Source organism: Drosophila eugracilis, unplaced genomic scaffold, assembly GCF_018153835.1.
Source record: "Drosophila eugracilis isolate 14026-0451.02 unplaced genomic scaffold, ASM1815383v1 contig_401, whole genome shotgun sequence".
Classification (NCBI taxonomy): domain Eukaryota; kingdom Metazoa; phylum Arthropoda; class Insecta; order Diptera; family Drosophilidae; genus Drosophila; species Drosophila eugracilis.
The window spans coordinates 748034-763172 of record NW_024573263.1 but is presented as its reverse complement, the minus strand read 5'-3'; the positions used below and the strand labels follow the sequence as shown (position 1 = coordinate 763172).

Here is a 15139-nt window from a genome sequence, read left to right as displayed (position 1 = left end):
GAACACCCGCACGTTGCAGAGTTCTAGAGACTCGGACCTCTTCCTCTGACTTTTGTAACAAGATCAACAATCTGGCTAAGGAATCTGCCAACCAGTAGCCGGAATCAGCTGGCATTGTTTCCTCTTGATCTTCTGGGTTCCTTTGGATTGATTTTTAGGTTGATCCAGTTACCGTTTGTCGGCTTGTTTGTGGACTTTGAAGTTCATATATGTTCCATTATCGCATTGTTGGATCAGTTAAGATTCGCTGATCTCTGATAGACGGCTACCGTATGACAGCCCACTGAAGTCGTGTAGGTAGTTTTGTAGTCATTTTGAGTTCCATTTGCGCAGAATTATATTGCAATGTTTGCAGTTGTTTGGGATTAGGAAATGTGATTCGGTTGGGGTTATAGGGTACATGTCTTGGTAATATAGGAAACTGAATACTACACATCAGTAGCTTATGCTTCCATATCAGGTCCCTCTTCCGTTTATTCAGTACAAAATCATCTAAATCTTTCACTCTTCCCATTTTTATTTCCCAGCTTACTTTTTATTAATTATGAATACCCTCAGTCAAAGTACCACTTAAAACTAATCCTACTAACCACCATTTCCATTCAGAATGCACTTGAATGCTGTGCCTGCACTTAATCAACACACAAATCCTTTTAATTTAACACGCGCCCGTTTGCATTCGCGCCTGCCATAATCCTTTAACTCTCAGTCTGTCCGCCATTTTTGTCAGGGAACTTCAAGAGCTATTCATGGGGTGTAGCACAAAGCAGAAAAGCAGAAGGGTTGGGGGGTAAAAGCACCCCGTAAGTGCTGGCAGACGCTCGCGGGACAAACACAAAGCGGCGGCATTATTTGTCGCAATCAAATGCTGATGATGTGCCTTGATTATGCGCAGCAAATGCCTGTGAAAAATGGCACAGACGACAAACAATGAGGCCAGCGAGTATAGGGTGGGTTTTCCCATTTCCAAGGGGTTCTCTGCAGATCCCAGGGAGGGGTGGCAACCAACAAGGTCTCGAAAACGTGCCAGGCGACATTGTCGCAGCATGAAGGCGAATATTATTTAAATGGCGTATAATAATGGCAGAATCCTGGCTGCAGGACCAAAACTCCGTAATGATGCCGCTTGCAACGGCATGGAAACTTTTTGGCAAGCTGTATAATATACATATAATAATCGCAGTGCTGCCCCGCCGACAGCTGGCAGTCCAATCAGGATGCGCCACCCGGCCGCAGCTTATTATTATGGCAGCCCATCTAGGACGACATCGCAATCAGCCGGCGCTTATGGCAATTCATTTGTTTAACGACCAACGCTCAAGGCTCAGACTCTTTGTATCCCGTGGTTTTCCAGGGGGGGAGTATAAAAAGGATGGGGAAAATGGCGACACAGACTCATCACAATTAGGGGTTGTCTCGGAAGGGGGGATGTACTGAAAGTTCATTTAGTTCTTGAGAGAGTGTATGAGGAATGCGGCTTCTAAAAGCTAAGACATGGCAGTGATGGTTAAAGTAAAGATAAAAAATAAGTAAAAATAAATCTTATCTAAATGGTTAAAGATTTTACAATCTATTTTAGACTTAGAAGTTAGCTTAGAAAACTTTAATCACTTAAGTAAGTAACTTAAAAAAAGTCAAAAATCATAAAGTCTAAAACCACCTCAATAAAGTCTATAGAAAACTCTAGCAGCTAGACAACTGCAAGGCAGTAGCTTCTCAGAGTCACGGCCAATTAATTTATTTTAATTTATGGCACATATCCGCAAAATTAAGTTACCCCCTCGTACAAAGCACAACTCACAAATCAACCCTCTTCATCTTTCCTTTTCTCTAGCTAATTTCGCTTTTATTAGGTTTGGCAATTTGTAGCCAGATTCGGGTGGCTGGGCTGGCAGAGAGGGATGCTGGATGGTTATGGGGATGCTCTTTTTTTTCAGAGGAAGGAAATCAAGGATATACATTTTATTTTTACATTTTGACGTTTGCACAACTGGCAGAGGAAGAATCGCGAACGAAATGAGGCGCAATTTACAGAGCTCGTTGCGTGTAAATTGAGTCATCTGCCAGGACACCCCGCCAAGTCCTTGGCATACATCCCCTCCTCATACCAACCCCCTGCCAATAGCTATTCCCATTTCCACTTTTTTGCCAGCGACATTTTCAAGTAACATTCACAAATTTATTTCATTTGTTGTTACCCAAAAAAAAGAAACCTCCCTTTCCCTGCCTTTCCTTGCCTTTCCCTACTTTGCCAGTCATTCGACCATGTCCGCATATCCCTATATCCCAACAAAATTTACATTTTTATGAAATTTTCCTCTTTTTGTTTTCGTTTTTCATGCATTTTTACAAATTTACACATTTGTTGGAATTTTTTATTGGCTGTCATCATTAGTTTCGATATGGCCAGGGCAGGGGCAGGGACAGGGGGTGTTAGCCAAAGGAATGGGGCAGTCGACAAGTGTGTGGGCGTGTAATTTATAAAGTGTTTGCCAAGGGGGAAACATTTTCTTCGGGGGGAGAAGTATATTTTATGTATATTTCGTTTCGGGTTGGGGGCAAGGCTAGGGGGAAAGATCTGCGATAAGGATGAGAAGAGTAATTGGTTTGGCCATCAAGTTGATAGGGGAGGCATATGTGTGATATGGAGATGGTGAGGTGTGGAATACCAAGAGGGCGGTACTTGCTGAAGGCGGCTTAAAGGTCTCTGGGGTTCACTCAAGCGGTTATAAGATGATCTCGGGGATTTCGAATTTGTTTAGCCACGGTCCTATGGCATTTCAGCTTGGGAATCTATTTAGCAGCGGAATAATTAAGGATAAAGATAAAGATGTGTCTTAGGAGAATTTTAAAGGTATTTAGATTAACCTAAGTTGTACATTTTAATGGTGCCATAAAAATTGGTAACTAACTAGGAGACTTACAACATTTCTATTGACTTTTTACAAGTTTTTAACAGGATTTTTAATAATTTGTTAGAAAGTTGGTCTTAAATTGGAATCTTCATTTAAAGACCAAATATTCAGTTAAGGTTTTCATTTCGATAGCAAAAGTCTTGACATCTTCATAAAAGTGCATGCCAAGGAATAGTTTTTCTCCTTTCCTCGACCATCTCTATCAACTCCAACTAAATCTAACAACCTTACTCCATAAAGGTTCCTTATATCTCTCCGATCTAATCGTACCCCGCCGCCTGCTCATAAATCCCGCTCGACTATCTGGATTTTGGGCAAAACGATAATGACACACGAACTAAAAAGTGCCTGTCAGCCAAAATATTACCAAAACGAAAGTGTCAACCGGCCAGGTCAGAAAGTAGGAGGGCAATCAGGAACAGGGGAGTGAGCGGTGCCGGTGAAAAGTCATAAACATTACGTTGATTTTATTTCGGCAACTACTATATTTTTTATGTCCTCAGCTAGTTGCTAGTTGAGTCAAAGGATTGTCTGTCTGTCCTCCTGCTTGCTGGCCACGCTCGACTGCCCCGTTACGGAAAGTGTCATAAAAATGCCTCGAATCTGGGATGGTTTTCCACTATTTTCCAATGTTTTGCACACACGTACTAGGCGAAGGAGATGCAGAGAAAAAAATGATGTACTCAGATCGAATGTTAATAGCCTTGAATATGATTTAGTATCAAGCAGCTCCATCTAGAAAAACGTGCTTTCTTGTTATTTAATAATAATTTAAAAGAAAATGCAAAATTTTTGAATATATTCAACTGACTAAAAGGATACACAAAGACTTTTCCTACAGTGCATAGTTGTAGGGGGATGAGGAGGTTCCAAGAGGGAGTTAGACATTTTTATGACATTTCCCTGACTACTGTTTATTCGCTTTCTCCGCGCTGGCTCGCCCTTTGTTATTTTTCTCGAGCACTTTTCCGACATTTTAAACATTTTCTCTTGCCGCTGGCACTTGGCCTTTGTCAGATTTTTAGATTTTCCCTGCGCTGTATCGTTGTCGTTTGTGTAATTTTTATGATTGTCAAGGATTAGATATAAATGTTTTATGGTCTCGGCCATGCTACCGCAGTTGTGGACCAGAAATTGTGTTTTAATATGATTTTACGGCTTTGTGGTAATTCGGAATATAATGTATATATATTCCCAACTTGATTGGCTCCGATATATCGTGCCTGAAATTTCAAATGATCCGATCCTTCGGTCTGGTGCACCCTTTTCTTTCACTCTCCTAAATGGGATTTGGAGGCTCCTCTTGAATTTTTCGGTTTTCCTGGAAAACGGCAGGCTCATCACAGTCCAGTTGTTTGATGTTCTTAAGACTGACACGCCTCCCTCTCCCTCCGGCTCCTGTCAGTGGCTACCAATTCGAGTTTTCCCCTCAAAAGAAAAGCGTGAAAATGTGGCCACAAAAGTCGCTGTCGATCCATCATAATTTCTAGGGTCGCGTGGATTTACAAGCGCCCAAATTATCGGTAGATCGTTTTAGGGAAAAATTATGAAAAAATAACGTGGAACTGTGAAATCGATCGATGGTTTTCCGGGAACCGCAGCTAGCGATGGCGCTTGTCCCTCCAACGAGTTGCCAGAAATTAATTACATTTAAACGTTAGGGCTCCCCCAGAGAGATTTCCCCAGAGTTTGTGCCAAAAACAAGGTATATATATATCCGAGAAAATGGGTCTGAAAACACACTCAATTCAAATGAATCCAAAACGCACACTCTAAACGCCAACTCATCATCATTAAAGTCAATTTTTCTCGTCTTCTGTTGTCTTGTTTTGTTGCTACTCAACAATTTCTGGCCATCGAATTGAACAAAGGGAAATTTGCCACGTTTTTCATTGTTTTCCCAGCCAGAAAAAAAATAGAGAAAAAACTAGACAAAAAAGTGAAACTGCTGTTTTTTCTCTTTCCAATTTTCAGCTGAACTGGGATTGGGAATTGGATTGCCTTTGGATGGAGGAAGGTTCGAATAGGTGAAATTGCATCACGCTGTGCCTCGGTTTCTGTGGAATTGTTTGCAGGCTGGAAATTGTTGATTTTGACACCTTTCGGGCTGCTGCATTGTCTTCCTCTTTATTTCCATCTAATAAATGCATTTGTGCCCTTTGTTTTACCCCTCCCCTCGAACTAGTAGTATTGCATTTTTTATGGTTTTTCGTTTCGTTTTGCGAACCCTGGCGGGGGGTCAACTGCACACTTGGTCACTTGACTGCCGCTGGTCCTGCGGCCTACGGATATCTTTATTCGCTCATTAGCAACACGATTGTGATGGCTGCAGGTCCTTAACATCCTGGAGCTCCTGCGGAGAGGTCCTCGCCTCGGTGGGCGTGTGAAATTACCAAAAATATAAGGTAAATTTGGTTTTTCGTTAACTTAATTATGATAAATTCAAAGAAATGGACTTATGGGTAATATTGTAATATAAGTTGATTAGAAAAGGTAGCTTAAACACTGATTAATGAAGTTGAAAGTGATGAAAAGAGTCATAATCTAAAGCCAGACACTTTTATTATTTAATTAACTTAAAAAACCGAAAATACTAAGAAAACTACAAGTAACTCTAGTTACTTTCCCAAATATGCATTTAAGACTTTCACAAAATCAAAACTAAATCAAAAACTCAAATCCCAAATTAGCTACACACACGTTTTGCACATTAGACCGCCAATCAAAGCGACTCAGCAAAAATCGTTGAACTTTCGACAGCATTTCGCCTTGTAATCAAAATCCATTAGTCAACATAATTACGCTTTAATGGACTCGAAAGTTGTTTATGTCTCGCACCGCACCGCACCGAATCGAATCGAATCGAAAGCGATGTGTAAATATGCGTGGCTTAATTAGTGGCCATAAAAATTTGATAGATTTTAATCTAATACACGACTTGTTGTTGCCATTCGCAGGCCATAAATCTTTCAAGTCCAGCGACGAGGCTCTAGCTGATAAGCAAGTGTTAGATTAACACTACCAAATATTGTTTGCTCAACGCGAAAACAAAAAGCTTTGGAATTTGATAGGAAAACTTATGGAGTTAGCCGAGGGGTTGGGGTGAGGCTTTTGGCACGTCTCGGCCATTGATGAACCTGCTCTGATTTAGATTCGGAATTGCGATTCGGTCACTACATAAATTATGCAAACTTTGTCGTGTGCCAAAAAACCAAGTAATGTCCGAAAATTAACATCTAAATCGCAGCGAAAAATAAACCCGGTAGCACATTTCATAAAACTGTCCAAAATCGAAATTCGAGGATGATTTATTTGAACAACCAAATTGGAGTGCATTCGTGGTGTGGAATTCTTAATTGGATTGGATATTTTTTATATAGATCAGCTTGGAAAACTAAGTTAAAGCTTTTCTTAAGAAAATATTTATATAAAATTACAGGATTATGCTTAATTACTCTTTATAATCCCAGTAGCAAATGCCATAATAACTAGTAAGTGCTTTTTATAAGTCAAGAAAATAAATTATGAGAAATTTATAGACATTATATGGCTGTTGATAAACTACTTTTGCCTCATAAACTCATAAAGAACAAAAGCAATTTGTTTAACAGAACAAATATTATAACTTTTATTTCATCTTTGTTAAGCCATTTAGTTTGTAAAACCATTGCTAATTCCAGTATTCCAGACTTACGGAAGAAAAAACCTAACAAATCGTAAACTAAACCATAAATTTGCACAACAAGAAATCCACATAGTAAATTCCCTTAGAACAAGGGAAATATTTAAAAAAGGGATAAAGCCCCGTAAGCCTCGAAAACCCTTTTCGAACTTTCTGCAAATTTGATGAGAGCCCGCAAACAGAGACATTTTGCCACCTGGCATTAGATTTCCATTTAGCGCTCGTTCCGGCCCAGAAATGCAACCGCAAAAACAAAAACTATGAATGGCAGTTTAAGCCAAATTACACAAAGGCCAAGAGCAGCAGCACCAGCAGCAGCAGCAACTACAGTAACAACAACAACAACAACTACTACTGACTGTTTTAAAGGCGAACGGAAGCCATATGCAGAAAATTCGTGAGAGGTAAAGGCAGCGCATTAAATTGGTACCGCCCATCGAATGCCAGCCATTTCACTCGCTCCCAGGCAGATATATATGTATCTGGGGTAGATACAATCCACAAAGAAGGGATGAAAAAGATGGCTATAGAGCAGTATGTTTCCCGTTCCGTTTCGACCAACGGATAAACTGGTTTCTAGCTTGGCCTGCGCGCGAGAGAGGGCGATTTTCCAATACCTCGAAAGCAACTCTCCCTCACAGCTCTCATCGTCGGCATTCGAGCGGCGCACACTTGGTGGTGTCGGGGTTCTCTCCGGATTTATTCAGACATCGAACGTCGTCGAGAGCACACGTCCATATTCCTCGTCTTCCGACAAAAACGAGCGCGTCGATCGCTAGTAAAGTATAAAGTCTTTAGACCTCGAGTGTGTGTGTGATTATATAGTTAATATATATATACATATATTAAAGCGTTTCCAATGCGTCGCTTAGTGTAAAAAATATTTAAAAAATATTAAGAGTTAACCTAAAGAACACAAGGACTTCCAAGAGGATTACAAAACAAAACAATCGCGTTTAAGCCCACAAGAAAAGCCGCCAACATAGCCGAACTAACCGCCGTATTTATGACTAAGATGATTCCGCCGGTTCCCACCGCCGCTGCTGCCGTCATGATGCCCACGCCCAAGCAGAAGATCGGTTTCAGCATCGAGTCCATTGTGGGCAATGATGTCAGCACTGCCGCCGGCAATTCAACGCCGGAGCTAACCGGCCCCCAAAGTCCGCCGTCCGGCGAACGTAATGTTCCCGGCTCACCACCTCAAACGCCGCCAGCTACGTTAACTCTGATACCCGGCTCACCTCCCCACCATCTTATGGCTCCTCCTGCCCATGGCTTGCCCTACCCTCATCCACATGCCCAGCAGCCCCAGCAGCTTTTGCAGCCAGCACATCCGCATCCGCATCTTTCGCCCGCCCAGCAACATGTCTTGCACCAACACCTTCTCATGCAACAGCAGCAACATCAGCAACAACAACAACAGCATCCTGGCACACCCAAGAGCCATCAGGATATCCAGGAGCTGCTCCAGCGATTGCACCACAATGCAGCCATCGCCAGCGGATTGAGTCCGCTGCAGACACGTCTCTCCCCCGAAACGGAGCAGCCCCAAATTCCAGTCTCTCTTAAGCGGGAACGATCGCCGGAAAGACCTGCTATAGAGCAGGCGGAGAATCCCGCCCAGCGCATCCAGCCTCCTCATACACCTCCGAAGTCCGTGAGCCCGCAATCGTCGCAGCCATCGTCTTCGCCCACTTTGCTTATCAGTAGTCCGCATGCCACGCCTCCGCAGCAACAACAACCTCAGCCTCCAAACTATCCAAAGCCCGCAATGATGCATCCCGGAGGCGCAGGACCTATGATGATGCCGGGTATGCCACCGGCTGGACTTGTTCGACCATTCCCCATGGGACCAGGGGGACCACCGATGCCACAAGGACAACCTGGCTTGCCGGATATTAAGGCCTTACCGCCATACATCAACGCTCCGCCAGAATTGCCGCCCCAGCATAATCCTCATCTCATTGCCGCTGCCCAGTTCCAAATGGCCGCCGCCCTGCAAGCGGGACATGTTCTTGGTCCCGCTGCTGCCGCCGCTGCTGCCGCTGGTCTGCCACCCCATGCCGCTCAGTTTATGCCGAATCCAGGCATGGCCAGAGATAGCTACCAGCTGTACCCATGGCTACTCAGCCGCCATGGAAGGATCTTCCCACACCGATTCCCTGGAAGTAAGTATCTTTAGATTATGAATTTAAAATACAAAATCAGAGAGAGATTATAGAAAAGCTGTTACTAGTAGTTGGCTAGTACCTCTGTTAAACTCAATCTCCTTCGAAATCGCAAACCGATGACTAACCAAAACCCTTTCTTTTTTGCTCTTTTCAAGGTTTTCTGGTGCCACCGTTCCGCAAGCCAAAACGCATTCGTACCGCCTTCTCGCCGTCGCAGCTGCTGAAGCTGGAGCACGCCTTCGAGAGCAACCAGTATGTGGTGGGGGCAGAACGCAAGGCCCTGGCCCAGACCCTCAATCTCTCCGAGACGCAGGTGAAGGTGTGGTTCCAGAACCGCCGCACCAAGCACAAGCGGATGCAGCAGGAGGATGAGAAGGGTGGCGATGGATCGCAACGGAATATGCACAACGGTAGTGGCGATGAGGATGACGACGAGCTCATCGACATGGAAATGGATGAATGCCCCAGCGACGAGGAGCACGAGCTGGACGCCAGTCACTAAGCAAGAAGAGATATACAGGAGGAGAAATCCTGTGGTGGTCCGTGAGTTCCTTATCCTGGCAAAAGAGCAAAAGTCCAGTTCCAGTTTTCCGATGGTTCCCAGTCGAACTTCAGCGAAAGTAAAATAGTTTGTTTTGTTGTGATATATTCTTAAAGCGATCTTAAGGCGTTAGGCTAACTGTGTACATAGAAAAGTATTAGAGACCCTTCTCTCCATCCATCCATCGTCCTCTCTCAAGATCCGTGCCAAATCCTTGCGAAGAAACGAGGTTGAGTAGAGCTCAAAGAAAGTTTTTTCTGTTTCCTCTCTCTTTCGAAAATATCTTAAAAATACTAAAAAAAGAAAAACCTTAAAAAAGAAGCCTAGGCTAGACACCAACTATAACTGTACAAATTTAATGGTTTAAGCGTGTAAATATTCATGACAAGCATTAATTTTAATTAGTGAATTTCTCTCCCCGAACAAATCGCACTCAATTTACTACCTATTGTATAATTCTTGTATATTGTATGACGATCTTAGCATTTATTTATGTTTAGTCTTAGGCACGAACCTCTAGAGTCGCTCAACTGCAGCTGGATATTATTTAAACCCGTCTAATCTAAAGCCCTAGTTGCTAGTTACTACTTTTAAGCCAAGAAAACATGATTGTAAGAGATACACAAAAATATTATCATATAAAATATAAAATATTCATTATGAAAAGAAATCTAAAGGAGAATGATTGTGGGATTTATTTGGGGGAATAACTTTATCAACTTTCTTTTCAGATTGGATAGGATTTAAGAATTTAAGAATCGAAGTTGATATGTTTGGAAAACGAACATTTACATTATGGATACTAACTTACTCTCACCTCTGTTCAACTTTCCTTAAACAGTACTTCATTTTTCCTTGTTTTTCCTATCTGCATCTCCGCCCCCCCTTTTCATTGAGTTCGCCCCACTGTGTGACAGAGTTGAAAAATTATGCACCGTCAATTAATTAGCGTGTGACATTTAACATTGTTGTTGCTGTTTCTGTTGCTGTTGCTGTCCACTCGAATGGTGACAGGTGGGGAGCCAGAGGGGATCTCAGATCTGAGAGGGATTGCTGAAGGAGGCGACTATAAAATGCATTTAGCGATCGTTATTTCTTATAGATTTCATAAGCATTTTAATTGCACAATTTAAAATGCAAATCGTGTTTTATTGTAGAATTTAATTGAGCGCAGTTCGTGCCAGATCAAAGGGGCGGGGGTGGTGGCTTAAAAAGGGGAACTGAGGTGGCATATAGAGCCATGTGAAAACTGGTTAACGACTCACTTGAGGTGTGCTAATGATTTAAAAGCCAAATTTATGACTATTGGTCCACAAATTTATGCGAAAATTGTTGAGAGACTCGTAACCATCTTATCGTTATCGGCAAATCAGCTATCAACTATCAAGTATCAGCTATCAACTATCGAATATCGAATGGGGGCCTAATGAATATGCAGTGGCTAATTGCAATGGGCAAACTGCAAACTCGATTGGCCTGGCTGATATGGCTAATTAACGGACATAACGAGTCTAATTACTAGCTGTTAACAGCACTAAATTGTGGCACTCTGTCAAAGGTCCCTCTCAGCTCTAAAGGGGGCCTTTGCAATCACAAAGTTTACAATTGCAAAAAAAAAAAGGCAATAAATCTGAGTGGGCAAATTATATGTTCCATCGGTGATTGAAATCGCTAGTCTATATAGACCTCCAGCTAATGGCGAGTCTTGTTTGCTTAGCGGGCGCACGCACATTTGATGGAAACTTCCAGATTTGAGATTCCGTGGCCAAGATACAAGGCTCATCGAGCGAGGCAACTGTAATTAATAATGGGGCTGGGGCACGCCCCTTGCATATTGGATTCGGTTGGGGAGCTTATCTGCCCTGCTCTGCTTTTCCTGTATCGCTCCTAAAAATGTTTCTGTAGAACAAAAAATATAATAATAAAAAAACAAAAAACGAAGGGCCTGAAAAACGTAACGAAAACCAAAAACCGAAATCGGAATGAAATCCCTTGCTGATAATTCTCGGAAATTAAAACACAATTTGGTAAGTTGTTGCTGTTGATGATGTTATACATATATCAGACTCCATACATATGTTTGTACAACTTGTTTTGCCTCGTGGCTGCCTCAGTTGTGTGTCTTTTTTTTCTTCACTCTCTGATTTTTGAATGCCTCAAAAGGTTTGTTATGCGGCGCGCCCCAAAAAAAAAGAGAGATATATAGAAATAGTAATAACAGAAACAGAAACAACAACAATAACGTTCACTTTATGGCCAGCACCACGCACAAGCCTTGTTGTTATTGTTGTATATCCCATAAAGTTTATTAAGTAATCCAATTTGGTTAAATTAGCCGTGTCTCGTCTTGAAGTTATTTTCGGTTTTAATTGAGTTTGGATTTCTCTTTAAATCCAATAATCAGACCCCCTCCCCTGATCGCACATTGCTCATTATTGTCCGGTTGAATTTCACCGATCGCTGATCGATGGCCAGCATAATGCAAATTGTCAAGACCAAGATCGAAATCCCTTTTGGGCCGCCTTAATGACCATCCTGAGGTTGGCCGGGTTCAAGATCGGGACGTGCCATATCTTGGTGTTCTGTTTAATGTGAATGTTTCCTGGAAGATTAATACGGCGAAATTAAGGAAAATAAATAAATGTCAGCGCTGTACAAGATCGTTATCGCATTTAACAATAATTACCCTGATATGGGATATGCTAACTAATCTGTTAAGCCCGCTCATTCCGGCCCAGGATCGTTGGGAGATGCGATGTGTGCTGGCTTGGTCGGGCTATCTGGCTGGCTGACTGGGTTCTCAACAGGTTTTCTTTCTTTTTTCTTTGTTTTTGGCCCGAAACGTCTGTTTAGTGCTTTCCGTTGTCGCCCGAGACATCATTGGACATCATCGAAGGTGTCGCTGGCCGCTTGTTGTGTTAAATTAAGTAATTAATTTTAAAGTCCATGTTCTTCTGGTCGTTTCTCTAACGAAAGACTTAGGCGACGAACTTTTTTGGCAGCCACTCCACTCCGCGCCACGCTTGTTAGCCCCACTTCCGTCACATCCAGCGTTTTGAGACCCCTAAAGATATCGATCAGGCAACTCCAATTGCTTGTAATTTACCAACGATTGTTCTTGTTACCTGGGCACTTCCTGCGGCTCGGCTAGATTGGCATCACTTTTCCAGGCCCTTAGACATTTTGTTTGTCGTAATAATATAATTCGTAAGCGTTTTAATTGAATGATCCGACGGTGGGCGTCTCCTGCTCTTTAACCACACTAGATATACACTCCAGATCCGCTGTGTCATTGCCAACTGCTGCCCGACTTGTCCCAGGGTAAACAGAATAAACATTTGACTTCGGCTTTAGGCCCTCAAGTGCTAAATTAAGAGCCGCAACAACGTCTCGTTTTTTGGCTTTTATTTATTTAACAATTTTCTGCAGCCAGAGTCCAATATTTTGATGTTTTCTAATTGCCTCAATTATGTTTGGCTCTCCGGGTGTTATTTTTGTGGACTGTTAGATCGCCGTCCTCATCACGAATCTGTGGCGCCAGACGCCGTCTCTTTCATATGCAAAGCATATGCTCAGCCGATCAAATATCGAATGCTTTAATTTGGTATATCAAAGAGAGACATTATGCTGCTGCTGATGCCAGCCTTCTCCCTTCAAGCCCCTTTAGCTCGTAAAAGCGTCAAATTTCTCAATTCTCAATTCTCAGTTGGCCATTACGAATTCCCGATTTCGTGGCCAACACCATGGGGCGTCCTAATTGTTGATATGCATCTCGGTTTCTCTGCCACTCTCTGTGGCACAGTTATTGGGTCCCTCGAAAGACTCTTAATATTATTTGGTGAGTTTTATGTTTTATTTCGAATTAGCCACATAAATATGCACTCTTTATGACAACCTGATGTCTGTTGTTACTGTTTTATGTTCGATGAGGCTAGAGCGCCCACGCTGCGTATGATTGTTGGCATTTCATTGGCAAGGCACAGTGGTGCGAGGTTATCAAGAAATTTGAGTGAAAAAGACTTAACAAATAAAACTTAAATACAGAATTAAATTGCCTCAACATCTGATTTGAACATAGTGAAGATATATAATCAAAATTTGCCAAACTTTTACTGTTTTCATTCTCATTCTCAGATCTGATATTTCTTATTGGCAACAAAGAAACTCATTTCTTAGTTATATTTCCTTTATTTTCCCACCACTGTGCCACTATTGACTCTCGAAATAAACGCCATTCCACACTGCCCGCAGTGCAATGCATTATTCAAACGCTGGAGAAAATCCCGCCTTGGACATTTAGCTGGTTAAACAATCAATTAGTGACGACCGCAACTGAATCGTTGATGCCGTTATTGAATTATACTCTGGCCGAAGCTATTGTTGGGCTATATATGTAGGATCCAGAGCCCTGCTCCTCCCCCAAATATATAACCCCGCCCTGACAGGCCAACAAATGCTCGGATTGCGTGCCAGCCTCGAGTTGGTCAAGGTAATTATGGGTTTGCCATTTGGGGCCTGCATTTCTGGGTTCTACGTCTACACTTTGTAGCTCAATGTACGCGGTGTACTCGTATGTAGATATGCAACCAGAAGCTAAGTAGTATAGTGTAATTCAACGAAGTCGGTAGTTGGTAGTTGGTAGTCCGGGCCAATGAGGCGTCATCTAATATATTGCAATTACAAGCGGCAATTAGTCAATTTGCCAGACTCGAACACGAAACGCTTTTCGTATAATTAAAAGCCAATTAGAATATTTATTATGAAAATTGCTCAACAAATGTGCATAATTGATGCGATGTGAATTCGTTTAAATTACAGGCCGCTCGAACGATTTCCATCTAGTTGGCAGCCATGAGAACCTCCCAATGGGGGGAATCCACTAACCGATCCGATGCCCCCACATATCCAGTTAGTTGTTTTCTATAATTGAATCAGGTACTTCCTGTGAAACAATTACGGTCACGGGAAGCTTATTACAGGTTTAGTTTGTATGATTAACTGCACTAATCTTATTAGACGCGTTTTTTTTAGGTAAACAAAAACATTAACACGCCTCATAATTGCTGGTATATAAAAAAAAACTAGCCCTTATTTATAAAGCTCAACTTTTTGTTAAGGTTCAACAAGGTATTACATTTGATAATCCAACTTTTTTGACTTTTCGTAAACTTCCTATTTGGACAAATTTCGCATTTTTGATTTTTTCATCCATTTTTATTAAGAATTGATTAAAATTTACATCTTCAGATATAAATGAAGATTTTGAAGAACTAAAATACCATCTCAACGAGGAATGGCAATCGAATTTTGGTCCATTATTGGCTTTGTTATGGACAAAATGCAGTCATTTTGAGGAGAAATTCGGGACTAACCATCACATTTTGATTAGGGGATAACATTATCTTTTTTACGAAAAATTTCACAAATTTGACATTTTGAGCATTGAATGCATATCACATTAGAAACTATAAAACAAGCTCAAGGAGGTATGGCATTCCATATTCGGGCCATTATTGGCTAAGTTATGGACATAATACTGTCATTTTAAGGAGAAAATCCAAAATACCCAATTTCGGAAAATTTATAAGGGGAAACATCAACTTTTTTTGCAAAAAATTGATAAAATGTACTTTTTCAGATATAAATGCAGATCTCATAAGAATTAGAATACAAGGTTAAGGAGATATGACATTTCAATCGTAGAATCAGGATAACGATTGTTGAGAAATTTCACACTATTTTGTAGCGTTTTATAGCGGACACATTAACCCCCGCAAAATAAACATAACCGAGATTAAAATGGACATTAAAACGTATATAGCAATACAAG

The 15139-nt window shown here is 41.7% G+C and overlaps 1 protein-coding gene across 1 annotated transcript; it reads left to right on the top strand.

Annotated features, from left to right (window-relative positions):
* The first annotated feature begins 7260 nt into the window (after positions 1-7260).
* Positions 7261-9979, top strand: LOC108117008 (homeotic protein empty spiracles). Its single transcript, XM_017229178.2, has 2 exons — positions 7261-8765; positions 8924-9979. The coding sequence occupies exons 1-2, from the start codon at positions 7604-7606 to the stop codon at positions 9268-9270; spliced, it is 1509 nt and encodes a 502-aa protein (XP_017084667.1). The 5' UTR covers positions 7261-7603; the 3' UTR covers positions 9271-9979.
* The last annotated feature ends 5160 nt before the right edge of the window (positions 9980-15139 follow it).

Bases quoted from the DNA above. Each gene is read 5' to 3' on its own strand.
- LOC108117008 (XM_017229178.2), top strand. From the start codon at position 7,604: ATGACTAAGATGATTCCGCCGGTTCCCACCGCCGCTGCTGCCGTCATG. The intron at 8,766-8,923 runs GTAAGTATCTTT...GCTCTTTTCAAG, and splicing joins CCCACACCGATTCCCTGGAA to GTTTTCTGGTGCCACCGTTC.